Here is a 27833-nt window from a genome sequence, read left to right as displayed (position 1 = left end):
GAAAATCTGCCAAAAAAGTGAAATTTTGAAATTGTATCTCTATTTTCCATTAATTCTTGTGGAACACCTAAAGGGTTAACGACGTTTGTAAAATCAGTTTTTAATACCTTGAGGGGTGTAGTTTCTTAGATGGGGTCACTTTTATGGAGTTTTACTCTAGGGGTGCATCAGGGGGCTTCAAATGGGACATGGTGTCAAAAAAAACAGTCCAGCAAAACCTGCCTTCCAAAAACCGTATAGAATTCCTTTCCTTCTGGGTTAGCAAAGTTTGTAAAATCAGTTTTGAATACCTTGAGGGGTGTAGTTTATAGAATGGGTGGTTTCTATTATGTAAGCCTCGCAAAGTGACTTCAGACCTGAACTGGTCCCTAAAAATGGGGTTTTTGAAAATTTCTGAAAAATTTCAAGATTTGCTTCTAAACTTCTAAGCCTTGTAACATCCCCCAAAAATAAAATATCATTCCCAAAATGATCCAAACATGAAGTAGACATATGGGGAATGTAAAGTAATAACAATTTTGGAGGTATTACTATGTATTATAGAAGTAGAGAAATTGAAACTTGGAAATTTGCAATTTTTTTACAAATTTTTGGTAAATTTGGTATTTTTTTATAAATAAAAATAATTTTTTTTTTACTTCATTTACCAGTGTCATGAAGTACAATATGTGACGAAAAAAAAATTCTCAGAATGGCCTGGATAAGTCAAAGCGCTTTAAAGTTATCAGCACTTAAAGTGACACTGGTCACTTAAGGTGAAATAGGGCTGAGTCTAAAATTGCATAAAAAATAAACAATCACAGTTTTCTCACGCCAGTTGGATACATCATAACATCTATCTTAGAAATGTTCTGTACTGCTCTGGAATATTGCTCTTACCACTGCCGGTATGTGACCTCCTGTTCCCTTTCACCGGGGTTGACCTAATGTTGGATGGTGCCCTATGCATTACCCTACCACCACCAAATAGTACTTACAGTATGGTACCCAAGTAACAGTGCCAAAATATTTGGTAGGATTTTGATACTGATGGCTTATCCACAGGATGGGTCATCAATATTAGATTGGGGGTCTGCCACACGGGACCCCTGCCAATCAGCTATTTGAAGAGGCCTCTTCCTAGGCCGGTGACATCATGTTCATCGGTCATGTGGTCTAGGTGCAGCTCAGTCCCATTCAAGTGAATTGGGCTGAGCAGCAATACCAAGCACAACTACTATATCATTAATGGCCCTGTGCTTGTTGAGGTGCAAGAAGGCCGAAGCACTCACCGGAGCGCATCGGATTCCGCAAACAGCTGGTCAGCGAGGGTCCCAGGATGACCTGTCCAATGATAAAACTGCTATGGAATTAATTTTATTATTCATGGTAGTTACAAGCCTCAGGTACCTGACCATCTTAGGGGTCCCCTACAGCAAGGACATTTGATGCACAGGTCGCACACCCCTAAGGCCAGCCCTCCTTGTCGCCTCATTATATGATTTATTTAGCTTTTTCATCCCATATTCCTTATCCAATTTTTTATTGTTTTAAAATCTAAAACCCCTTCACAATCGAAGATCACTTTCTTTTTTTTATTCCCTTGGGGTTTCACCTGAGTGCTTACTACACATCAGACAGAACTGCTTATGCTAAGATGACATGTGTAACTATTGTCAGTACACATGTGAGTAGGAAATGTCTCTGACAATGCAGGCCGCACCCCAATAATCCAGGAGAGAGGTGGAGCCCGAGGACTGACAAAAATCTCAGGACTTGCAAAGAGTCTATCAGAGGAAACTCAGACAGGAGCAAAGCTCAGGTGCAGTATATAGCAGCTCATTATATGTTTGTGCCTAGGTTTTATGTATATGTATAATTATGAATCATTTTATTTATTATTCTATATATATATAGTTTTATTTTTTATACTCTATAAGTAAAATGTATTTTGTACTAGTTTTATTATTTTATTATTGTATTTATTCATATTTTTGTCTGTTTTCCTACAAACATTCACAATGACTGTAATCTATTATACTAATTTATATTAAAGGAGGCAATTATTATCTAAGCAGGATAATTACCAGTAGATATGCGATACTGTTATGTGATACTGTTATAATTATTATTTTAAGAATTATATTTTAATGTAATCATTTTAATGTAAAAGAAGCGGTCAATGAATGGACAGGGAAGCTACTTGCCTTAGTACTAATTAATTAATAAACTAATATAATTTTTTATTATAGTTATATTCTGTATCATTTTTGGCCTTATTTTCTTTGATTTGCATAGAAAAAATAATAAAAGAATAAAATTATTTCTTCTAATTGTAATTATTAAAATTCTAAATGTTGCTATTTTTTATTATAGTTATAGTCTATATAATTTATCTTTATTTTAATACCATTGCAAAACTAATAATTTAACATCAATCATTTTCAATGGCAATATCTAGTAATAAGGGAAATAATAATAGTTATTAATTGATACACATAATGATAGTATATATAACTTAATAATTGGATTTTAATTTAATTATAAATCATTAATATTATTAGTATTATATTTTTATTATCATTATTATTAATAATAATGTGTATATTTAGCGCCAACATTTTCTGCAGCGTTTTACAATCAGGGCGTTCAAGTACAAACAGAGTCATAAATAACATAGCAGCAAACAGGTCAACAATTATAAGGAGGCGTTAGGGCCCTGCTCGTAAGAGCTTACAGTCTATGAGGAGATGGAGGTGACACAAAAGGTAAAGATGAATTAATAGTAGAATTATATTAATAGTAGTAATAAGAAATATATACATACAGATAATATATCTTACAGTCTGATAATGAGATAAATAATACTGACATTTAGAGATTTTTGCTAATATTACTTTTACACTATATCAGGCAAGATGACCAGTACGAAAATAGAATGTCCCCTGTTGCTGCCTTGCAGGTGCTGTTTATCTCCCACTTTGATGGAGTCTCGGCTGCCAGAGGGATAGGGTCTCTGTGAATGTGATGTTGTCTCACTGAGATGTCTTGCCATTCATCAATTCCGTTGTTCTACAGAACAATTAAATAGACAGCGTTCCAAATCCTTTACAGGCACCAGGGGCTCCTGAAGGACCTCATTGACTTATAACTGGTCTGTAAGGTACCACTCGTGGTGGAATCTACGAAAAACAGAGAGGAAAACGGAGCTTAATATGTCAATGGTTTGTTCAAGTGGTACTGACAGCAAGTTATAATAAATTCTTTGACAGAATACGTCTCAATGACGTCAGAATCCATGGCACATCTGGTGGCCACCCTGGGTATGGACTGTACAGAAGCCTGACTTCAATCTATGGACATTCTTTACAGTATAATGCTAATCCTTGATTACATAATGTAGTTTCCTCCTCCAGAAGACAGAAACCAGCCATCTTTGTGATGTTAATTTAGGCTTACTCTCAGGGTGTTGCTAAATTGTCCTTGTGAGAGGTTAATAGAGAAGTCCAGGATTGGAGACTGTACTATTGTGAGTTGTTAGGAGCCGTTTCCTGCAGATATCTTTTATATTGCTCTGTTTATACTACGTCCACTCTTATCATGAGGAGCACATTGTTACTCAGTATGTTATTATTAATATTATCCAGTGGCCACCATCAAAGGCAAAGAACATGGAAGTTCTCTGAACTCCCACAGAAGAACTTCATCCATGTTCCTCAGCATCATGATCTCATTTAGGTTAGAATTACACTCTAGATTCTTAGTACTATTACTGTATGCGGACCTTAGACACGTAACCCAAATTATTTCTAAAGTGATGATTCACGGGCAAATGGATGTTTTGGATAAATATTAGAGTAATGGTTTTGGAATGTTGCCTAATTCTAATTATATACATATCACTTACTACACATGCAGGATTCATTAGATTTGTCACAACATAGTTCACTTTACTATCTCCAGTATCAGTTGAAGTTACTCTTAAAGGGAACCTGTCACCGGGATTTTGGGTATAGAGCTGAGGACATGGGTTGCTAGATGGCCGCCAGCACATCCGCAATACCCAGTCCCCATAGCTCTGTGTGCTCTTATTGTGTAAAAAAAACGATTTGATACATATGCAAATTAATCTGAGATGAGTCCTGTCCTTGAGATGAGTCAGGGACAGGACTCATCTCAGGTTAATTTACATATGTATAAAATCGTTTTTTTTACACAATAAAGGCACACAGAGCTATGGGGACTGGGTATTGCGGATGTGCTAGCGGCCATCTAGCAACCCATGTCCTCAGCTCTATACCCAAAATCCTGGTGACAGGTTCCCTTTAAGCCTATATTACACTGGCCAATTGTGGGCCAGTTTATTGTTAACAAGTGTTTGTTTAATCTAATACAGCCCTTAGCTTTCTTAGCCATATTTTTCTAATCTTGGACACCAGTCCAAGGTCCTCTAAAATGAGAGACACTCTTTGCAACGATTCTCTGAATTGACTTAAAGGAAGGTTCTCATTTGTCGGGGACCCCTCTATGACTTAGAGTATATGGAAAGTGGTTGTCCAAAGTGGAGAATGATAGTTTCAGTTCCCACATGCTCTTGGCTCAGATAACATTACTTCAATGATCTGGATGGAAATCTCTAGGCTGTCTTGGGCAAAATAGAAAAAGTATTCCTGAACCCTTAATTTTGCTTTGTAGTCATTGCTCCTCCAGTTATTTATCCCTGTGGTGGTCAATCTAATTTCTACAAAAGTAGCCACAGAGTACGACTGATCTCCCACTGTGATGGAGTCTCGGCTGCCAGAGGGATAGGGTCTCTGTGAATGTGATGATGTCTCACTGAGATGTCTTGCCATGTTATTAATCTTCTCTGTATATGTCTAAATCTCTCCATCTACCTGGTTCTCTAGCTGTACCCTATTTCCATACATGTTGAAATGTCTGAAAATGATGGCCCTTCCTAAGACCACTGATGCTCCAGCTCAGCTGTCCAAATCTGAAGACAAGGGCACTAGGTTGTAACACTCACCCTGATATTCTATGCATAAGTTGATGACTTTGCTCCTTATCACTTAAGATGTTTTTTCTTGGTACCCACAAGGGCCTAGAAGGTTCAAAGTCCATCCTCAAACACAATAAAAAGACCCCACTATTCCAATACACTCCAATCCCAGATGGTTATACAAGGGTGGAGGACAAATAGCCACTCCTTGCCAAAGGTTAGGGCAACTGGTTTGTGCACTGGTGACTAGATTCTAGAAGGCTCATTTTAGGTTCGCCCAAGGCCAGCCATACACATTATATACCTATCAATCCCGATTACTCCATACACATTCAGGCTCAACATATCCAAGCATGTATGTGTTCTCAGTAGGAAGAGGAGAGGAAGATACTGCTTGACTCCAGGCAGTGGATTATTTCCCCCAAGAACAAAAGGATTGGGCTGTTGAAGTCCAACATGCCTGATCCTTATCTCTCCCAACATCTGCTGTCAGGGGAGAGTCAGGAGGCCCCTATTTACATTAGATGGTAGGCCGGTGTCATCAAAACAATTTGGCCTACATACTAGGGCTCAGATTTACTACTTAGGCTGTCTAGACCTGCACCAGATTTATCACAGTGGCTCAGGCTGGATGATAAATCTGTTTCAAGGATAGACATTTTGTCTAGCTATATACCAACTATTGGTTGGCTTACTTTGAGACAGAATTTTGTGCCAGAATGCAAATTTTGCATCTTGGACCACGTTCTTTCCCATGAGACTCTGCCCTTGCACGAAATAGCACCAATTTACACCACTTTTTAGACAGATATGAGGCACATTAGAAAATCTGGGACCCCATTGGTAGGGCTAGTTTAATTATAAAATACACATCCCTAGACCATCAGTAGAGAGCACTGAACCCTCAAAAGTCATTATGACAAATAAGGTGAGCACAAAGTGACCATAAATAATGAGACCTGTGAGATCACAGCCTGACTGGACTTTCATATTTTTCCAGGCCATAAGATGAGGTGAAGTGCTAGGTGTGCAAACATGGCATCAATCAGTGCAATCTCACTCGCAGTGATTTTAGGGGCACTTCTACACCCTGTGAGTCTTCACTACAATTTACTATTTTTTGTATTGTCTCCAAGAGTCACCCACCTCTTGCTTTGGACAATAGAAGTGTCTCTCTATAGAGTATAGCAGTACCATGGGCTGAAGAGGTAAAACTGGGGAAAGAAGACACCACAAGTATTCAGAATCTCGAAACACCGATACATTATGTACACATCTACGTGATTGATGTGTAAATGAGAGTCACACAATGTACTTCAATAATGGAATTCCCCTGGTTTGTTCTCAGGTATATTGGTCATGGTCATTGTGGACTGCCTCTGAGCTGTGAGGTCTAAGTGATGTTTACCAAAAAGTATGTTAATCACTTTGGGCTAGATCCTCCTTTTCAGGCAGCCACAAGACATATCCACCTTTTTGCCCTTGCGCAAATACATAATAGACTATTCCAAACTCAAAGGCGTTCTCTAGAGAGACAAATATGTTGCAGAATTTTCTCTGTTCAGCTATGGTCTACTTTGTATGCATTGCATGGGGAGGTTTTAAGGAGTTTTCCAAGAGTTTTTTTCACGGATGACCTATGCTCTGGATAGATCATCATTATCTGATCAGTGGGGTTCCTACTTCCAGAACCGCAGTGATCAGCTGTTTAAGAGGATAGTTTATCAGTAAAAAACTCTCTGAAAACCCTGTCCCTATTATTGGGTCTCAGAGGACATGGCTTTAGAGAAAGTTGACAGGTACCAGAGAAGGGGTTGATGCCCATTTCTCTATAGAGCATCCATGGATGCAGAAGGTAAATAAGGTCTTCTAGAACAAGTGGAAGTGCCATCAAAGCTAGAGGATTTTTTGGTACTTTAGTAAACTGCAGAATGGTCCCAAATAATAAAAAGATGGACCACAATCCAGTATCGGATCTTGTACTTCTTTTCCATTTGGGATTCCATACCCAGGAGTCCTTTGATTAAGTCTAGCTCACCTCTTAGTCTTCTAGAATCCTTAAAGGGCTATTCACATGTAAAGATTTTATGGCACATACCCAAATTTGCCACAAATATCTGATAGGTGCGGGTCTTATCTCTGGAATCCAAAGCTATTGGGAAATTATGTGTCCTTAAGAAAAGTACAGCAGCTTAGCATTGGCTAAGTTCCCCTTTTTCCCCGATAGGTCTCAGATAGCTTTTCTTCTGGAGCTTCCCTTTAAAGTTTGTAATCATATAATGTACGGTACATGATTAAGCAGTAACTGCTGGTGTGGCTTTAGTGAGTATCAAGGAAATACTCACGTGAAAAAAACATAAAAGATCCTTGTGTTATTATTAGGATTTTTGAGTCAGTGCCAAAATAGACAGAGCCAGAATATGCTCCTAGGAACCGGGCTGTCTTTACAGGGAAATACTGGTGAAAACTGGTGATACTTCCACTGTACTCTATCCTTGGATAGTCCTTCACAGTACTTTCCAAGAAATCACTTTTTGGCCTCCATATGTTCAGGCTATTGCTTACCACCACCAGTGAGTGACATTCCTAATGGAGAGAGGAACATCTGCTCTGTGAGAAGGACAGTCTAGCTATGGCTCTGCTTATTAGGGTGGCTGTCACGGTCACTCCCAGGCTAGGTGTTAGAAGGTCGGAGAGACTGTCTGCACGAGATGTCATCTGACAGCCTCTTTTAATTTCACTTTGTTGTTGGTGCATGATGGGCTCCGATATTTTCCTGACAGGAATATATTGGCAAAAGTCTCAGCTTTTAATATCTGCTTGTATGACTAGCTAGTATAGTCAGTGGCATATCCGTTTGGTGCATTTTTTTCTGTGATTTATATAATTCTATTTTCATCCGCACAATGCTCCGTTTTGTGTAGGGTGCCTTTGTGGTGCATGTGGACCGCGCCGGCATCCTCCATTGTACGCATTTTTTGCTGGGGATAGTCGTTTGCTGCGGTCCACATGCGGTGGGACTGCTCCCCCAATGAGAAACACGCTACAGTGTTTGGGGTTTGAGCAGTTCCCCCATATTTGCCACTATATTTCTGTGATTTTGTTCAATATGTATTGAATGTGCCTTCACCTGGCATTTAAACATTCTTTTGCACCTGGTAACCTCCATCACACGGTCTGAAATGGGTGAGGCTTACAGTCTTGCTTTATTCACATTGCATTAGTTGTCCTGCTATGCGGTTGAGTGGAAGCTTGGCTGTGAGCTGGATTTCATCACCTTCAGACCGTGTTCACACCATAGTTAGCGTAGTGGTAGGACCCTTGCCATGCTGAGAGACCGTGACGTGGTGCATGATGGGCTCCGATGTGTTCCTGACAGGAATATATTGCCAAAAGTCTCAGCTTTTAATATCTTCTTGTATGACTAGCCAGTATAGTCAGTGGCATATCCGTTTGGTGCATTTTTTTCTGTGATTGATGGTAATGACCACACCTTTAGTCAGGTGCAGCATAGTGGTCATTACTATTTAAGTCTGGCTACTACCTTCACTCCTTGCGGTGTATAGCTTTATTTCCAAGTGGAAGAGCTGGTGTGTGTTGTCTCCTCTGGTGTTCCTTTCTTCTACTTCAGCAGTTAAGTGTCTCATTCCTTTGTATTTGTTTTGTGTTGTTTCTCCTGCCTACTGGTATCTAGTCTGAGTCAGGACCCCTGTTCCTTCTGCTTAAGGAACGGGTCGTCTTTGGGCCCTATCACTACCTGAGGGCATTGCAGGGTAAGTTAGGATTTAGGTTCCAGTGAGGGAACGGTCCTACCACTGAGGTCCGTTCATTCGGTTAGCAGTCAGGGCTAGGTTTAGGATTCATTAGGTGGTGACCTTTTCCTCTCCCTAGCTTCTAGGCCAGATACCCCCGCCCCCCCTCTTGTGTTTTGTGTGGTGTTCCCTCCCACACCTCGTCGTGACAGTGGCTTTACGTAAAGGAAGATTTCCCTTGATCGAGGTCCGGTGCAGGCAGGGATTTCAGCTCCAAAAGACTGAGAGGTCCAGTGAAGAATCATTCCACAATCAATTTATCCCTGGGTGACTGCAAAAATTAAATCAGCTGTCCAAACTGGACAACCCCTTTTTGCCATATTGTCCCAATTAATATGGCTGCCATTACAGATGCTACAGGGTTTGCCACCCAGCCTTCCCAGGAAAAAATATTACAAAATAGGCTACAGGAAAGCTTTATCAGAAGAAGATGGCTTAAAGACCTGCAATTTTTTCTGATTTTTGATTTTTTTTAATGCTTTTCGAGCAGTAGCGTCGTCGATAGGGATCGGCTGCAGTCTAGAATCTGCAGCTGGCAAATTAAGGAGAAAGTAAACCGAATACTTCCGCCCTGTCTGTAAGCTCAGTTCAGGTCAACAACACTATACAAAGATCTGGAGATTATTACATTTACCCGGACATGGGTCACCGGCCCCCGCCTGGGCACCCATCGCTTTACAAATATAATAGACTTGTGGCTTCCTCTTCTCTTCATGTTTTTACATAAATCTAATTGTTTAGGGAATGTGAGCTCTTGGCAAAACATTGCGGCATTGAAAGGCAGGTAACATACATAAAATGCTAGAAAATTGCTTAAATAACAATTCCTCTATCATATTCTATTGGCTATTGCCGCAATACAAGCTCTAGGTGAGCCACAGTTTAAGGTAGCGTCAGTGTACAGTACAGACCAAAAGTTTGGACACACCTCATTCAAAGAGTTTTCTTTATTTTCATGACTATGAAGGCATAAAAAACTATGAATTAACACATGTGGAATTATATACATAACAAACAAGTGTGAAACAACTGAAAATATGTCATATTCTAGGTTCTTCAAAGTAGCCACCTTTTGCTTTGATTACTGCTTTGCACACTCTTGGCATTCTCTTGATGAGCTTCAAGAGGTAGTTCCCTGAAATGGTCTTCCAACAGTCTTGAAGGAGTTCCCAGAGATGCTTAGCACTTGTTGGCCCTTTTGCCTTCACTCTGCGGTCCAGCTCACCCCAAACCATCTCGATTGGGTTTAGGTCCGGTGACTGTGTAGGCCAGGTCATCTGGCGCAGCACCCCATCACTCTCCTTCATGGTCAAATAGCCCTTACTTTCAAAGTTTTCCCAATTTTAAAGTAATGATGGCCACTCGTTTTTCTTTACTTAGCTGCTTTTTTCTTGCCATAATACAAATTCTAACAGTCTATTCAGTAGGACTATCAGCTGTTTATCCACCTGACTTCTCCTCAACGCAACTGATGGTCCCAACCCCATTTATAAGGCAAGAAATCCCACTTATTAAACCTGACAGGGCACACCTGTGAAGTGAAAACCATTTCAGGGGACTACCTCTTGAAGCTCATCAAGAGAATGCCAAGAGTGTGCAAAGCAGTAATCAAAGCAAAAGGTGGCTACTTTGAAGAACCTAGAATATGACATATTTTCAGTTGTTTCACACTTGTTTGTTATGTATATAATTCCACATGTGTTAATTCATAGTTTTGATGCCTTCAGTGTAAATCTACAATTTTCATAGTCATGAAAATAAAGAAAACTCTTTGAATGAGAAGGTGTGTCCAAACTTTTGGTCTGTACTGTATATAGGTGAATGGGAATATCAACTTTAGGGGTAATATCAGCTGCAGATTTGCCACGGACTTTGTTTTACAGGCGGGTTTTAGAGCAGACTTTGGATTTAACGCAAATTTGGACATTGTGGATTTAACGCAAATTTCACCCAATGAATTCTGAAGCGTGAAACAGTGGTGAAAATCTTCAGAGCCTGCATCCGGCATGGATATACCTTACACCCCCATAGCAGAAAAATCCAACGCGTATTTGCCGTGGGATCCGAGGCCACAGGTTTGTAGTTTGCTGAGGAGCCAGCCACGGAGTAAGGGTCCATTCACGCGTACGTAAGTGTTTTGCAGTCTGCAAATTGCGGATCCGCAAAACACAGATACCAGAAAAGAATAGGACATGCTCTACCTTTTTTGCGGGGCTGCAGAACGGAACTACGGATGTGGACAGCACACGGTGTGCTGTCTGCATCTTTTGCGGGTCCATTAAAATTAATAGGTTTCCACCCATTCCGCAAAATTGTGGAACAGATGCGGACCCAGAACTACGGACCTGTGAATGGACCCTTAGGGTTTATGCACACAAACATATTTTCTTTCCGTGTCCATTCTATTTTTTTTGCAGACCGTATGCGAAACCATTCATTACAATGGGTCCGCAAAATAACCCGGAAGTTACTCCGTGTGCATTCCGTTTCTGTATGTCCGTTCCGCAAAAAAATAGAACTGGTCCTATTATTACGGACAAGGATAGGACTGTTCTATTAGGGGCCAGCTGTTCTGTTCCGCAAAATACGGAATGCACACGGACGTCATCCGTATTTTTTGCGGATCCGTGTTTTGCGGACTGCAAAATACATACAGTCATGTGCATGAGGCCTTAATCTGCATGTGGACACCCACTGAAGTATGGACAACTGCCTTGCGGTTGAGCATTTTTATCATTTTTGAAAAACACAGCATGCTCTAGATCCAGCATGAGTTATGTCATTTTTCCAATAGGCTTCTCCATAGTACTTGAAAAACTCTAGAAAATTGCATGCGTGAAGTACTACACATAAAAAAACATTTAAAAAAAACAAAAAAAAAACTAAAAGACAGAACTCCTAAGCCCCCTCTAATGGTGAGCAGAATTTTATAACTTAAAGGGATTGTCCGAGATTAAAAGCATTTGGTAAAATTAAAAAATTAAAAATAATTGTACTCACCGGGTAAATCTCCCTCCAGTCCAGTGCTGCTACTCCAGCGGTTCCCACGAGACTCTGTTTACTTCCCTGAGCGATTACATGCCATACATGTGTACATGACCACTGCAGCCAATCACTTATCTCAGTAGTGAGGCTAACATGTACAACACAAGAACACTGAGGCCAATGATTGGTCACATCAGCATGTCTTCACTACAGGACAAGTGGAGGACCTGTTGACATCACTGCTAGTAATTTCTGTTCTGCTCCTGTAACAGAAATAAAGGAAGTGCCAGATTCGGCACATAGCTGACATGAACGGCACTGAACAGATTCCAATGACTACATTGGAGTTTGTACATTTTCTATAGGGGAACCTGTTTTTTTACCGGACAAAAAAGTTCAGCATGGAAGACTTTTTTTGTCCTGTCTTTTTGACGGAATCTGTGACTAAGGCCTGGAACAGAGCCTCCATTGCCGATGTGAACTAGGTCTAGAGGACTAGAGCCATGGCGCTGGAGAGGATTTACCAGATGAGTATACATTTTTACAAATTAATTTCTGGACAGCCCCATAAAGATAAAATTCCGCACCAACCAGTGGGAGCTTAGGAGCTTAATGAATACGATTTATAAATTGAAGTCAGTGGACATGCAGTATACAGCAAGCTCCTGAGCTCCCTCTAGTGGTGACTGCAGGAAACCAACATTTTATTATTTAACGTTAAGACTATGCGGTAGCTCCAGAGCCTATAAAGATGTATTAAAAAATTAATCAGCACAGAATGTTAGACCTAAAAAGGACAAAGTATATTGATACTTTGGAGAGAGTTCAGAGAAGAGCTACTAAACTGGTACATGGATTGCAGGATAAAACTTACCAGGAAAGATTAAAGGACCTTAACATGTATCGCTTGGAAGAAAGACGAGACAGAGGGGATATGATAGAAACTTTTAAATACATAAAGGGAATCAACAAGGGAAAAGAGGAGAGAATATTTAAAAGAAGAAAAACTTCTACAAGAGGACATGGTTTTAAATTAGAGGGGCAAAGGTTTAAAAGTAATATCAGGAAGTATTACTTTACTGAGAGAGTAGTGGATGCATGGAATAGCCTTCCTACAGAAGTGGTAGCTGCAAATACAGTGAAGGAGTTTAAGCATGCATGGGATAGGCATAAGGCCATCCTTCATATAAGATAGGGCCAGGGGCTATCCATAGTACTTAGTATATTGGGCAGACTAGATGGGCCAAATGGTTCTTATCTGCCGACACATTCTATAAGTGTTAAAAAGTTACAGGCTATGTACACCTTTGGAGTAAAACATTTTTATGATTGCATTTAACTTTAATTTTCAATTAGCCTTTATCAAAAATATTGAGCTGTTCAGTCAGAAAGAATTTTTCTAACTGGGTGACTAGTACTTTCACTTTCACTTTGTGCTGGTCATCTAATTACCCTTATCCCTAAACTACTAAGAGGTCATAAACACTTATTTAAGCCACATTCTTATCAGTAAGATAAGGATTGAGCTTCAATGAGTGTTTATGATGTGAGAGCGCAGAGATAAGGAGCCCCTCTGCTCCTCAGATGACGGAAAGGACAAGAAATCCACAGGCAGCTAGTTGTCACACTGGTGACAGGTTTTAGAAGGTCTGAAAGATTATCTGCACATTAGTGATCTGACAGCCTCTTTTGGTTTTGGTTTCACTTTGTCTGTGTGTTGCTTGGATGTCCACACCTCATGTTCAGGTGTGGATCATGTGACCTTTACCTCCCCCTATTTAGTCTGACTTTACCCATCACTCCTTGCTCTGGATAGCTTCATTTGGTTTTTGGAAGAGCTGGAATGTGGTTCTAGTTGAAATCCTGTTCATCCATCATCCATCAGCCTCAGAAGTTAAGTGTTCCGCTTGTTGTATTTTGTATTCCCCCCCCCCCACCTTTGTTGTTTACTATGCCTCAGTGAGACACTGGTTCCTTCACCAGGGAAGGAGTGGGTTGTCTCTGCCCTGTCATTACCATTAGGGCATCCGAGGGCCACCTGGGTTTTCTAGGTTCCTGTATATGGGCATCTCTACCATCTAGAGGTGCCCATACGGATAGGAGTTAGGGCTAGGAGCAGGGTTTTATAGGTGGTGCCCCTTTTCCTTTCCTAGCAGTGAGACCTGGTGTTCTCCCCTACTACATCCGTGACATTATCCAGAGCCTATACCGCTATTTTTTGTTCTGATCTGTGCAGCTATGAATGCTATGACTGCACTGGTCGAACAGCTGCAGAATCTGACTTTGGAGGTAGAAGACCTCTGTGCGATGGTTTTGCAGATTCAGAGTCCACAGGCTGCTGGTTCAGGTGGTGGGTTCCAGGCCTGCCCTGAACCGAAGGTAGCTCTCCCGGACAGGTTTTCCGGGGGTAGTGACAATTTCATCTGGTTCAGGGAGTCATGTAAATTATACTTTAGGCTGTGTCCATACTCTTCTGGTGATGAGTGTCAATGTGTGGGTATGATTATTTCATTGCTTAAAGAGGACGCCCAATCTTGGGCTTTTTCTCTGCTGACCGGATCACCGTCCCTGCGGTTGGTAGATGAATTCTTTAGAGCCTTGGGTCTTATCTATGATGACCCGGATCGGATCTCTCAGGCCGAGACCAAGTTACGGGGTTTGCGGCAGGGAGAACGTTCTGCGGAGACCTATTGCTCTGAATTTAGGAGATGGGCTACGGATACAGAGTGGAACGATTCTGCTCTCCGTAGCCAATTCTGCCAGGGTCTCTCTGAGAGACTGCTGGACGCATTGGCTTTTCATGAAAATCCTGAGTCATTGGAAGCAGCTATGTCCCTTGCTGTACGTCTTGATAGGGTACTGCTTCCTTTGACACTTATGGTGGAGAGACACGGGTGGTTGTGCCTTGTGATGAGCCTATGAAGTTAGGAAGAGCTACTCCTGGAACTACTGGCAAAAGTTTGGGTCATGTGAAAGGAGTCTGCTTTTGTTGTGGCAAGAAGGGATATTTTGTGAATATTTGTCCGTACTTGCAGCATCAAGGTGTAAACAAAAAGAAAAAAAAAGTTTAATCCCCAAATTACTATTGGTAGTGTGGGTGGGGAGCAAGAAAACCTACTTTTGTCTTTTACTGGTAGTACCCGTTTTCTCCTGTCTGCCGAGGTGGAGCTAGAGTCCAAAACTGTGAAAATCAAAGCATTTATCGACAGTGGGGCAGGAGTTAAATTGATTGATGGAGAGTTTGTACGCATTCATGGGTTGACTACTAATGCATTAGAGAATAGTATTTCTGTCCTGGCATTTGACTCAGCACCTCTCGCCCAAAAATGCCTGTCGCAGGCAGTGAATGACATTTATTTAAGAGTGGGTGATTTGCATCAGGAATCTATCTCCTGTTATGTGTTGGATGGTCTGCCTGCTCCGTTGGTGTTGGGCTTACCATGGTTAAGCAAACATAACCCTAACATCGATTGGCAAGCAAGACAGGTTCTCGATTGGAGTGATTTTTGCATGGGCAACTGTCTTAATGCATCGTTCTCTATGGTTACCACTAAAACTGTACCCTCGTTCATTTCAGAATTTTCTGATGTCTTTTCTGAGAGTGGTAATCAGGAGTTGCCTCCGCACCGGGAGTATGACTGTCCTGTCAATCTTATTCCCGGAGCTAAATTGCCCAAATCTCGGTTGTATAATCTTTTGGAACCCGAAAGAAAGGCTATGCAAGAGTATAATCACCGAGAGTTTGGCAAAGGGACATATTAGACCATCCAAGTCCCCAGTGGCTGCTGGATTTTTCTTTGTAAAGAAAAAGGATGGGACCCTGAGACCATGTCTGGACTTCCGTGAGCTCAATCGTATTACCGTCCGTGATCCTTACCCCCTTCCTTTGATTCCGCATTTGTTTAGTCAGATTGTCGGTGCCAAGGTGTTCTCTAAATTGGATCTGAGGGGGGCATATAATCTGGTAAGGATCAAGGAGGGGGATTAGTGGAAGACTGCATTTAATACCCCTGAGGGTCATTTTGAAAACCTGGTCATGCCCTTTGGGTTAACCAATGCTCCTGCGGTTTTTCAACACTTTGTCAATGACATCTTTCATGATCTGGTGGGGAGGTTTGTCGTTGTATACCTTGATGACATACTAATTTATTCACCTAATATGGAGACTCATCGGGATCATGTGAGACAGGTGTTACAGATCCTAAGAGAGAATAAGTTGTATGCTAAGATGGAAAAGTGTGTATTTGCTGTACAGGAAGTGCAATTTCTGGGTTACCTGCTCTCATCCTCACGTTTTCGTATGGATCCCGAGAAGGTCTGTGCCGTGTTAGACTGGGATCGACCCGATAATCTGAAAGCGCTTATGCGGTTTTTAGGGTTTACCAACTACTACCGTAAATTTATTTTAAACTATTCATCGGTGGTTAAACCTTTAACAGACATGACTAGGAAGGGTGCGGATATTTCTGTCTGGTCTGATGCGGCATTACAGGCCTTTTCTGCTGTGAAAGAATGTTTTGCTTCGGCCCCTATTCTGGTGCAACCGGACGTGTCTCAGCCATTTATTGTTGAGGTTGACGCGTCTGAGGTAGGGGTAGGAGCAATATTGTCACAGGGTCCTTCACCCAGTAAATGGCGCCCATGTGCATTTTTCTCTAAAAAACTCTTGACTGCTGAAAAGAATTATGATGTGGGGAATAGGGAATTGCTGGCCATTAAGTTGGCGTTCGAGGAATGGCGGCATTGGTTTGAAGGAGCAATTCATCCTATTACGGTAATTACGGATCACAAGAATCTGCCCTACTTGGAGTCGGCTAAGCGACTGAACCCAAGGCAGGCCAGATGGTCATTGTTTTTCACCAGATTTAACTTCGTCACTTACCGCCCTGGGGTTAAGAACGTCAAGGCGGATGCTTTGTCACGTAGCTTTCCCTGGGGGGGTGAGTCTAATGACCCTAGTCCCATTTTATCTGAAGGGGTGGTTATATCCGCTCTTTATCCTGATCTCGAGGCCAGGGTGTTGGAGGCACAGGAGCATGCTCCGGACTCTTGTCCTCAGGGGAAGTTGTTTGTTCCCTCCGAATTACGTCACAAGGTGTTCGAGGAACATTACTGTACGGTGCTTGCTGGGCACCCTGGGAGTAGATTGACTGCCGGTCTCATCTCTCGCAGATTCTGGTGGCCGGGGTTGCCTAAGTGTATTCAGGACTATGTGTCAGCCTGTGGTACCTGTGCACGTGCTAAGGTGACACATACTCGGCCTTCCGGATCTCTGCTTCCATTGCCCATCCCGTTCAGACCTTGGACCCATTTGTTCATGGATTTTATCACGGATTTACCGAATTCTTCGGGAAAGACCGTGATTCTTGTGGTTGTCGATCGTTTTAGTAAAATGGCACACTTCATTGCATTATCTAGTCTACCCAATGCTAAAACTCTTGTGCAGGTGTTTGTCGACAACATCGTGAAACTACATGGCATTCCCTCTGATGTGGTGTCCGATAGAGGGACTCAGTTTGTTTCCAGATTCTGGAGAGCATTCTGTACTCGTCTGGGTGTACGATTGTCCTTCTCTTCGGCTTTTCATCATCAGTCGAACGGACAGACGGAGCGCACTAATCAGAATCTGGAGACTTACTTGAGATGTTTTGTTTCAGAGAATCAGGAAGAGTGGTCTTCATTTTTGTCGTAAGCTGAGTTTGCTATAAATAACCGTAGACAGGAATCCACTGATAAGTCGCAGTTTTTTGGGGCATATGGGTTCCATCCACAGTTTGTTACATTTTCTGGTGCTCATAATTCTGGCATTCCTGAGGAGGAACGATTTTCCTCTTCTTTGTCTTCTATTTGGCGGAAAATCCAAAATAACCTGGAAAAGATGGGCAACAGGTATAAGCGTACGGCTGACAGGAAACATATGAGTGGTCCAGACCTGCGAGTGGGTGATTCTGTGCTGGTGTCTACAAGAAACATTAAACTTAAGGTACCTTCTTGGAAGTTGGAACCAAGATTTATTGGTCCATATAAGATCACTGCCATTGTTAACCCTGTAGCCTTCCATCTTGAACTTCCTCAGGCATTGAAAATCCATAACGTTTTTCATAAATCATTGTTAAAGAAATGTGTTGAACCTGTTGAGCCGTCCTCCTTGCCTCCCGCTCCTGTCATGGTGGACGGCAATTTAGAATTTCAGGTAAGCAGGATTGTGGACTCCCGAGTTCTCCGGAGATCCCTCCAGTATCTCGTTCATTGGAGAGGGTACTGACCAGAGGAAAGGATGTGGGTTCCAGCGACCGATGTTAATGCTAGTCGTCTGGTGAGAGCATTCCACAGAGTTCATCCTGATAAGGTCGGTCCTGGGTGCCCGGAGGTCACCCGTAGAAGGAGGGGGTACTGTCACACCGGTGACAGGTTTTAGAAGGTCTGAAAGATTATCTGCACATTAGTGATCTGACAGCCTCTTTTGGTTTTGGTTTTACTTTGTCTGTGTGTTGCTTGTATGTCCACACCTCATGTTCAGGTGTGGATCATGTGACCTTTACCTTCCCCTATTTAGTCTGACTTTACCCATCACTCCCTGCTCTGGATAGCTTCATTTGGTTTTTGGAAGAGCTGGAATGTGGTTCTAGTTGAAGTCCTGTTCATCCATCATCCATCAGCCTCAGAAGTTAAGTGTTCCGCTTGTTTTATTTTGTATTCCCCCCACCTTTGTTGTTTACTAGGCCTCAGCGAGACGCTGGTTCCTTCACCAGGGAAGGAACTGGTTGTCTCTGCCCTGTCATTACCATTAGGGCATCCGAGGGCCACCAGGGTTTTCTAGGTTCCTGTGTATGGGCACCTCTACCATCGAGAGGTGCCCATACGGATAGGAGTTAGGGCCAGGAGCAGGGTTTTATAGGTGGTGGCCATTTTCCTTCCCTAGCAGTGAGGCCTAGTGTCTTTTCCCTTCCTTCTTGTTGTCTTTTGGTGTTCTCCCCTACTACATCCGTGACACTAGTAGAGCATGTCAGCTCTGTACAGAAAAAAAAGATTCCATATTGTTAATAAAGACTAATTGAAAAAATGATTTTTAGCTCAAAATAGGTACAATGCAATAATTTAAAAAAAATTGCCCCCAAAGGTGTACATAGCCTTTAAGATCTTTTTGCAGAGGCACTTTGCCTACATAAAAGATGCAGTCAGCCACTAAACAAGAATTTGTCGGCTGATAGGCGGCATGTTTACATTGCAATTAGTGTTGAGTGAATCGAGTTTGGACTGCTGTATCCTAAAACTAATTAGTTTGAAATCTTCATAAGGCTACATGCACACGACCGTTCCTTTTTTTGTGGTCCGCAATTTGCGGAACGGCACGGACAGCCTTTAATATAACTGCCTATTCTTGTCCGGCAAGCGCGGGCAAGAATAGAACATGTTATATTTTTTTTGCGGGGCCACGAAACGGAGCAACGTATGCGGACAGCACACGGAGTGCTGTCCTCATCTTTTGCTGCCCCATTAAAGTGACTGGGTCTGCATCCGAGCCGCCAAAACTGCGCCTTGGATGCGGACCAAAACAACGGCCGTGTGCATGAGGCCTAACAATAAGCCTCCGTATTATTATATATTTTTTTCATACTAGGCCCAGGGGCGTCTTTAATGCAGGGCAAGTTGCTCCTGGAGGGCCCAAGGCAGCTGGATCTTAAGCCACGTTGGCCAGTGGCGTAGCATGGGGGGGCAGCGATACAGATAGATGTGCTGCGGCAGGGCAGGGGACGGGAGAGGCGTCTCCCTACCCTGTTCCTCTGATAGGCTGCAGGCACTAGGCCTGATGGAGGTAAGTATAAGTGTTTATTTTTTTATATGGTACTACTTACTGGCACATGATTGGGGGGCATCTATGGGGGCACTTGTTACTGGCACATGATTGGGGGCATCTATGGGGACACTTGTTACTGGCACATGATTGGGGGCATCTATGGGGCACTTGTTACTGGCACATATTGGGGGAATCTATGGGGTACTTGTTACTGGCACAAGATTGGGGGCATCTATGGGGGTACTTGTTACTGGCACATGGTTGAGGGGTATCTATGGGGGCACTTGTTACTGGCATATGATTGGGGGGCATCTATGGGGCACTTGTTACTGGCACATTATTGGGGGGCATCTATTGGGCACATCTTACTGGCACATTATTGGGGGGCACTGTGGGGGCATCTATGGGGGCACTTCTTACTGGCACATTATTGGTGGCACTTTTTACTGGCACATTATTGGGTGGCACTATGGGGGCATCTATGGGGGCACTTCTTACTGGCACATTATTAGGGGCACTATGGGGGCATCTACCGAGGCCACAAAGAAGGGGTATTTTATATGGTGGAAAGGGGGAGAGGAACACTATGAGGGCATCTACCGAGGCCACAAAGAAGGAGTTTTTTATATGGGGGAAATGGGGGGGGGGGGAACACTAAGGGGGGAAAGAGGAACACTACTGAGGCCACAAAGAAGGGGTATTTTATATGGGGGGCTCTGTATAGGGGTATTTTATACTGGGGCACATTATGGTGGGTACTATGGGGAAGGGGAGAGAGAAGTACTATGGGCTCATCTATGGGGGACACTAAGAAGGGGTATTTTATACTTGCAAAATATGGGGGACACTGAGGGCATCTACTGGGGTACTATATATGGGGTATTTTATACTGGTACATTATGGGGGGCACTAGGAAGAAGGGGGAGAGGAGCACTATGAGGGCATTTACTAGGGGCACTATATAGGGGTATTTTATACTGGCACATTATGGGGCACTATGGGGACATTAGCTCAACTAGGGGCATTAAAAAGGGGTATTTTTTGCACTTCAATATCTATTTAAATATTAGCACATAAATCATCAGATTATAGATATTTTAAGGTCCAAATTGTACCAAATAATGAAGCTCTGGTCTAATCTACAGTTAGAAACCATACAGACACTTTAGTAAGGAACAATTTAGTAAATTTATTAATGCACATTTCTATATTAATTCCCCAAGTCAAAAAGAGGGACATTTAAGGATCAAAGAGGGACAGAGGGACTTGGGTGAGAAAGAGGAACTGTCCCTCCAAAAGTGGGACACTTGGGAGGCATGATCAGTGCCATACCCTTCACCCGTCACCTCTACTGCAACACCAAAGCTCAGTCTATTATTCAAGACCTTGTGGAGGTACGGGCCTATCTGTACTGCTGTGTAGCCAACTGTGCCATAACATCATGAAAGCATGGGTCACGTCAAGAATCGCCAACGATCTGGTTAAAGAGTCACTCGGCAAATTCCCTGCTCCACCTCCTTTATAATCTTCTTTTGGAGATTCCTCAAACATCTCCCAGAGTGTAGGAAGCCTTAACGTGTCTTTGCCATGAATTTCCTATCTTCAGTCCATCGCTTGTACATGACGGAACCTTGTAAGTTATATGTTCTTTGACTACGCTTGTAATTCTTCAGACAATGATGGGCATGGTGCCAGTCCGGAGGGAAAAAAAAATTATGAGTGACCAGGGCAAATTTAAGTGATGGTAGAGGAGCCACGTTACTACTTAAAGATGGATAGACAGCCAGCTCGATGCCAAAGTCAGTAGGTAAAAAAACTGGTTAAGCAGCATTCAGTGATTAGTCAGTACCAGGAATCGCTGCATGGGATGACTAGGAAAATGCCTTTCGCACAACATTGAAAACTCCCTGTTTACTTTTAGTTGTCTTCTGCTTTCAGATTTTCCTGACGGAGAAGTAGTTCGGGAGGAGGACAGACCTTTGACTCTCCAGGGCCACAACCAGTAAGTCCCGACTATTAATGATTGACAGTCGTGCTGATGTTTTGGCTGTGCTTAAGAAACTCGGTTTAAACCATGATCTAATATGTATTATTATTAGAGACCAATGTTGTTTACTCTACTTTGTGATGTTTGATCTAGTTTTATGTTTGCTATGTAACTTGTATTATATTGTGTTCATGGGATCTGGTCACTTATCAACTGTATGGCACATGATAGCCTTGGAGATATTAGCTCAGCATCACATGATGGGGGGCTGCACTTCTGTGTGGTCCTCTAAAATTGTATAACATGTGATAAGTCTAGATACATGGCTCAGCAGAAAGTATCACACATGATAGGCTTAGATACATGGCTCAGCAGAAAGTATCACACATGATAGGCTTAGATACATGGCTCAGCAGAAAGTATCACACATGATAGGCTTAGATATACCGGCTCAGCAGAAAGTATCACACATGACAGGCTTAGATACATGGCTCAGCAGAAAGTATCACACATGATAGGCTTAGATACATGGCTCAGCAGAAAGTATCACACATGATAGGCTTAGATACATGGCTCAGCAGAAAGTATCACACATGATAGGCTTAGATATACCGACTCAGCAGAAAGTATCACACATGATAGGCTTAGATATACCATCTCAGCAGAAAGTATCACACATGATAGGCTTAGATACATGGCTCAGCATAAAGTATCACATATGATAGGCTGAGATACATGGCTCAGAGGAAAGTATCACACATGATAGGCTTAGATATACCGGCTCAGCAGACAGTATCACACATGATAGGCTGAGATACATGGCTCAGCAGAAAGTATCACACATGATAGGCTTAGATATACCAGTTTAGCAGAAAGTATCACACATGATAGGCTTAGATATACCGGCTCAGCAGAAAGTATCACACATGATAGGCTTAGATATACCAGTTTAGCAGAAAGTATCACACATGATAGGCTTAGATATACCAGTTTAGCAGAAAGTATCACACATGATAGGCTGAGATACATGGCTCAGCAGAAAGTATCACACATGATAGGCTTAGATATACCAGTTTAGCAGAAAGTATCACACATGATAGGCTTAGATACATGGCTCAGCAGAAAGTATCACACATGATAGGCTTAGATATACCAGTTTAGCAGAAAGTATCACACATGATAGGCTTAGATATACCGGCTCAGCAGAAAGTATCACACATGATAGGCTTAGATATAGCAGTTTAGCAGAAAGTATCACACATGATAGGTTTAGTTTAGGTACTCACATGGTTCAGCAAACAGTATCGCACATTATAGACTTAGACACATGGCTCAGAAGACACTATTGTACATGATAGTGACGCAAATCCTGGAGGAATGGAGCAGAGGATGGGAGTAGTAGTTGCTCTTGCTGTAAGGCTCCTTTCACACGAGCGAGTATTCCGCGGGGGTGCAATGTGTGATGCGAACGCATTGCGCCCGCACGGAATCCGGACCCATTCATTTCAAAGGGGCTGTGTACATGTGCGTTGGTTTTCACGCATCACTCTTACGTTGCGTGAAAATCGCAGCATGTTCTATATTCTGCGATTTTCACGCAACGCTGGCCCCATAGAAGTGAATGGAGCTGCGTTAAAATCGCATCGCATCCGCAAGCAAGTGCGGATGTGATGCGTATTTCACGCATGGTTGCTAAGAATGTTTGTAAACATTCCGTTTTTTATCACGCGCCTGCAAAACGCATTAAACTGCATTGCACCCGTGCGATAAAAACTGAACAACTGAACGCGATCGCAGGCAAAACTGAATGGCTTTGCCTGCGAAATCATGCATTTTTTACTGAATGCATTTGCAAGTCATCCAGACCTAATCCGGACACGCTCGTCTGCAAGGGGCCTAACAGTCAATCGCAGTCTTCACACTGATGCTCCCTAGGGCCAGGGCAGTGTTAGGAGGGTGCACCCCAGTGGCGTAACTACCGGGGAAGCAGGGGCCCGGGCTGACAAGGGGCCCGGCGCCCGACAGCGTGTCAGTCAAGTTTAATCTTTTTTATTTCTATGCAAATTACCTTCCTAACGTGCCCAAGAGGTTGTCCCTCCGGCCGTTTGTGCCCAGCCGCGCCCATTATCGCCAAGCCCACCACCGCCCCGCTGTTAATTATTCACTGCTGTCCTCGTCTTTTTTTTTTTCTAAGTGCGCCGTAGTCTCGCGCATGCGCCGATGTTACTCACGTCCGGGCCCATGCGGTGTCCTGGCAGCTGCCTCAAGTAGTGTAATCACGCATGCGCCAGCTTTCTCCGCTTTCTAGCGCATGCGCGATTACATTACTTGAGGCTGCTGCCAGGACACCGCGCGGGCCAGCACGTGAGTAACATCGGCGCATGCGCGAGACTACGACACACTTAGAAAAAAAAAAAAAGACGAGGACAGCAGTGAATAATTAATAGCGGGACGGCGCTGAGCTTGGCGATAATGGACGCAGCTGGGCACAAACTGCCGGAGGGACAGCCCTTTGGGCACGTTAGGAAGGTAATTTCCATATAAATAAAAAAGATTTTTATAAAAAATAAAAAGGACAGGTGGGGGTAAAAATAGTATATCAAAAATTGGGCGGAGGGCTGGGGGTGCCCATACAAAAATTTGCTGTGGAGTCCAGGCACTTCTAGTTACGCCCCTGGTGCACCCCTTTTTTTTTCTTACTTGGAGCACTCCCTGATGTTGGGGCTCCTGCCTAATGGTAGTTCGAAAGCCCTTGGTGTTATGGTTTAGTGCGGGTGCAAGGCAGGAGGTGTAGGCTGCATTGGCTGGCGCATGGATTAGTAGTCAGTAAGGGTAGGTTCACATCACGTTTTTTCCATCCGTTTAATGTATGCAAAAAACATATACGTTAAAGGATGCCTCAGACTGATGCCATACAGTGGCATCCTCCATCACCATAGAGCTCCATTGTAAAAAAAAAATTGATTGGTTAACGTATATGTTTTTTTGCCGGACTCTGCAGGATACTACAGTGTGGTGTACTACGACTACGCTTTTTTATCCTTTTTCCCCCCAACATATACAGTCAGGTCCATAAATATTGGGACATCTACACAATTCTAACACTTTTGGCTCTATACACCACCACAATGGGTTTGAAATGAAACGAACAAGATGTGCTTTACCTGCAGACTGTCAGCTTTAATTTGATGGTATTTACATCCAAATCAGGTGAACGGTGTAGGAATTACAACAGTTTGCATATGTGCCTCCCACTTGTTAAGGGACCAAAAGTAATGGGACAGAATAATAATCCTAAATCAAACTTTCACTTTTTAATACTTGGTTGCAAATCCTTTGCAGTCAATTACAGCCTGAGGTCTGGAACGCATAGACATCACCAGACGCTGGGTTTCATCCCTGGTCATGCTCTGCCAGGCCTCTACTGCAACTGTCTTCAGTTCCTGCTTGTTCTTGGGGCATTTTCCCTTCAGTTTTGTCTTCAGCAAGTGAAATGCATGCTCAATCGGATTCAGGTCAGGTGATTGACTTGGCCATTGCAGAACATTCCACTTCTTGCTTTGTTCACATTGCATTAGTTGTCCTGCTAGGCGGTTGTGTGGAAGCTTGGCTGTGAGTCGGATTACATCACCTTCAGACCGTGTTCACACCACAGTTAGCGTAGTGGTAGGACCCTTGCCATGCTGAGTGACCGTGATGTGGTGCATGATGGGCTCCGATATTTTCCTGACAGGAATATATTGGCAAAAGTCTCAGCTTTTAATATCTGCTTGTATGACCAGCCAGTATAGTCAGTGGCATATCCGTTTGGTGCATTTTCTTGAGTGATTTATATAATTGTATTTTCATCCGCACAATGCTCTGGTATGTGTAGGATGCTTTTGTGGTGCATGTGGACCGCGCTGGCGTCCTCCTTTGTACTCATTAATTGCTCGGGATGGTCGTTTGCTGCGGTCCACATGCGGTGGGACTGCTCCCCCATTGAGAAACACGCTACAGTATTTGGGGTTTGAGCAGCTCCCCCATATCTGCCACGATATTTCTGTGGTTCACATGCGGTGGGACTGCTCGCCCAATGAGAAACACGCTACAGTGTTTGGGGTTTGAGCAGTTCCCCCATATTGACCACTGCAATTCTGTGATTTTGTTTAACATTCCACTTCTTTCCCTTAAAAAAACTCTTTGGTTGCTTTTGCAGTATGCATTGGGTCTTTGTCCATCTGCACTGTGAAGCGCCGTCCAATGAGTTCTGAAGCATTTGGCTGAATATGAGCAGATAATATTGCCCGAAACACTTCAGAATTCATCCTGCTGCTTTTGTCAGCAGTCACATCATCAATAAGTACAAGAGAACCAGTTCCATCGGCAGCCATACATGCCCACGCCATGACACTACCACCACCATGCTTCACTGATGAGGTGGTATGCTTAGGATCATGAGCAGTTCCTTTCCTTCTCCATACTCTTCTCTTCCCATCACTCTGGTACAAGTTGATCTTGGTCTCATCTGTCCATAGGATGTTGTTCCAGAACTGTGAAGGCTTTTTTACATGTCGTTTGGCAAACTCTAATCTGGCCTTCCTGTTTTTGAGGCTCACCAATGGTTTACATCTTGTGGTGAAACTTCTATATTCACTCTGGTGAAGTCTTCTCTTGATTGTTGACTTTACCACACATACACCTACCTCCTGGAGAGTGTTCTTGATCTGGCCAACTGTTGTGAAGGGCGTTTTCTTCACCAGGGAAAGAATTCTTTGGTCATCCACTACGATTGTTTTCCATGGTCTTCCGGGTCTTTTGGTGTTGCTGAAGTCACCGGTGCGTTCCTTCTTTTTAAGAATGTTCCAAACAGTTGTTTTGGCGAGGCCTAATGTTTTTGCTATCTCTCTGATGGGTTTGTTGTGTTTTTCAGCCTAATGATGGCTTGCTTCACTGATAGTGACAGCTCTTTGGTTCTCATCTTGAGAGTTGACAACAACAGATTCCAAATGCAAATAGCAGACTGGAAATGAACTCTGGACCTTTTATCTGCTCATTGTAATTGGGATAATGAGGGAATAACACACACCTGGCCATGGAACAGCTGAGAAGCCAATTGTCTTATTACTTTTGGTCCCTTAACAAGTGGGAGGCACATATGCAAACTGTTGTAATTCCTGCACCGTTCACCTGATTTGGATGTAAATACCCTCAAATTAAAGCTGACAGTCTGCAGGTAAAGCACATCTTGTTCGTTTTAATTCAAATCTGTTGTGGTGGTGTATAGAGCCAGAAATGTTAGAATTGTGTCCATGTCCCAATATTTATGGACCTGGCTGTATGTTAAACTGATGACAAAAATGTGATCTGAACCCACCCTAACCATGCCAGTTGTAGAAAGTAAATGTCTCTCTTTACTAATGTGCAGAATGGGAATTGTAGTACATCCAACATTATTACCTCCCAGATAGCAATGTATAGATTTGAGTAAGAAAGGGAATTGTAGTACTCATTCCTCGCTATCTTCCCAGAGTCTCTCTCTGCAGAATCTATGGCTGGCAATAGCACTCTTGCAATGGTGGCTGTAATTTCCAACTGAGGTCAGACCATGTGCGAAAGATGTATCAGCAATGTTCCTGTCACGCCCTATGGTGTGCTTAGTGACATTTTCCTTCACTTGGTTGCCCGTGACTACGTTTGGTGCTGTATGCAGGTGGTGGCAGTGTCTCGGCCTTCTGGCTGATCCCCAGGACATGGTTGCCACGCATGCCGTTGCCCGCGGCAACAGGCGAAGTCTGTGTTTATGTGTGTACTTCCCCTTTAAGTGTCCGTCTTCCCTTGCCTTGTGTTGGAAGGGTTAACTTCCTTCCTAGTATGTGTGCACTGGGTGTGTCTGTGTGTGGGTGTGGCTACATGGGCTATAAAGCCTCAGTGAAGATCAGTAGTCTGAGGGGTACTTCAGCCATGGTTAGCTGGAGTCATCCTCCTGTGATATACCATCTGCCAGTGGGGGCCACCCTTGTGGTCATAGCCTATGTTACATGGTGTTATGAAGGTGTGTGTTTGGTCTCTTTATTTATTGCAGCTTATGGTTTCCTGGGTTCCCGTGTGGTGTGTGCTGTGTCCCTTGTGTTGTTGTGGACAGCAGCACTTGCACATGGGTTCCAGGCTGTGTGTCTGTGGCAGGTAGGTGTGGTTCTTGTTTCACTTACCTGCCATTGCCATATGTCTGTTTATGTTTCCCCTTTCTTTATAGCTTGGCCAGTGAGACTCCTGTTCGTCCGTATCCTGGAG

At 43.0% G+C, this 27833-nt stretch overlaps 1 protein-coding gene across 4 annotated transcripts in view; it reads left to right on the top strand.

Moving 5' to 3' along the window:
* The first annotated feature begins 1779 nt into the window (after positions 1-1779).
* Positions 1780-27833, top strand: part of RNF222 (ring finger protein 222) — a 40225-nt gene continuing 14171 nt past the window's right edge. The window contains exons 1-3 of one of the 4 annotated variants that reach the window (XM_040437513.1): positions 1780-1801; positions 5979-6070; positions 21512-21575. Coding sequence is in view for 1 of the 4 variants with exons in the window: in XM_040437512.1 (XP_040293446.1) it covers positions 21161-21206; positions 21512-21575 (110 nt within the window). In the remaining 3 variants the exon portion in view is untranslated. Of the gene's footprint in view, positions 1802-5978; positions 6071-20907; positions 21576-27833 lie in introns of those variants that run through there. The other 3 variants (XM_040437514.1, XM_040437512.1, XM_040437516.1) reach the window with 3 other exon arrangements.

The sequence above is a fragment of the Bufo bufo genome, chromosome 6, assembly GCF_905171765.1.
Source record: "Bufo bufo chromosome 6, aBufBuf1.1, whole genome shotgun sequence".
In the NCBI taxonomy this organism is placed as follows: domain Eukaryota; kingdom Metazoa; phylum Chordata; class Amphibia; order Anura; family Bufonidae; genus Bufo; species Bufo bufo.
This window is presented reverse-complemented; position numbering and strand designations above follow the sequence as displayed.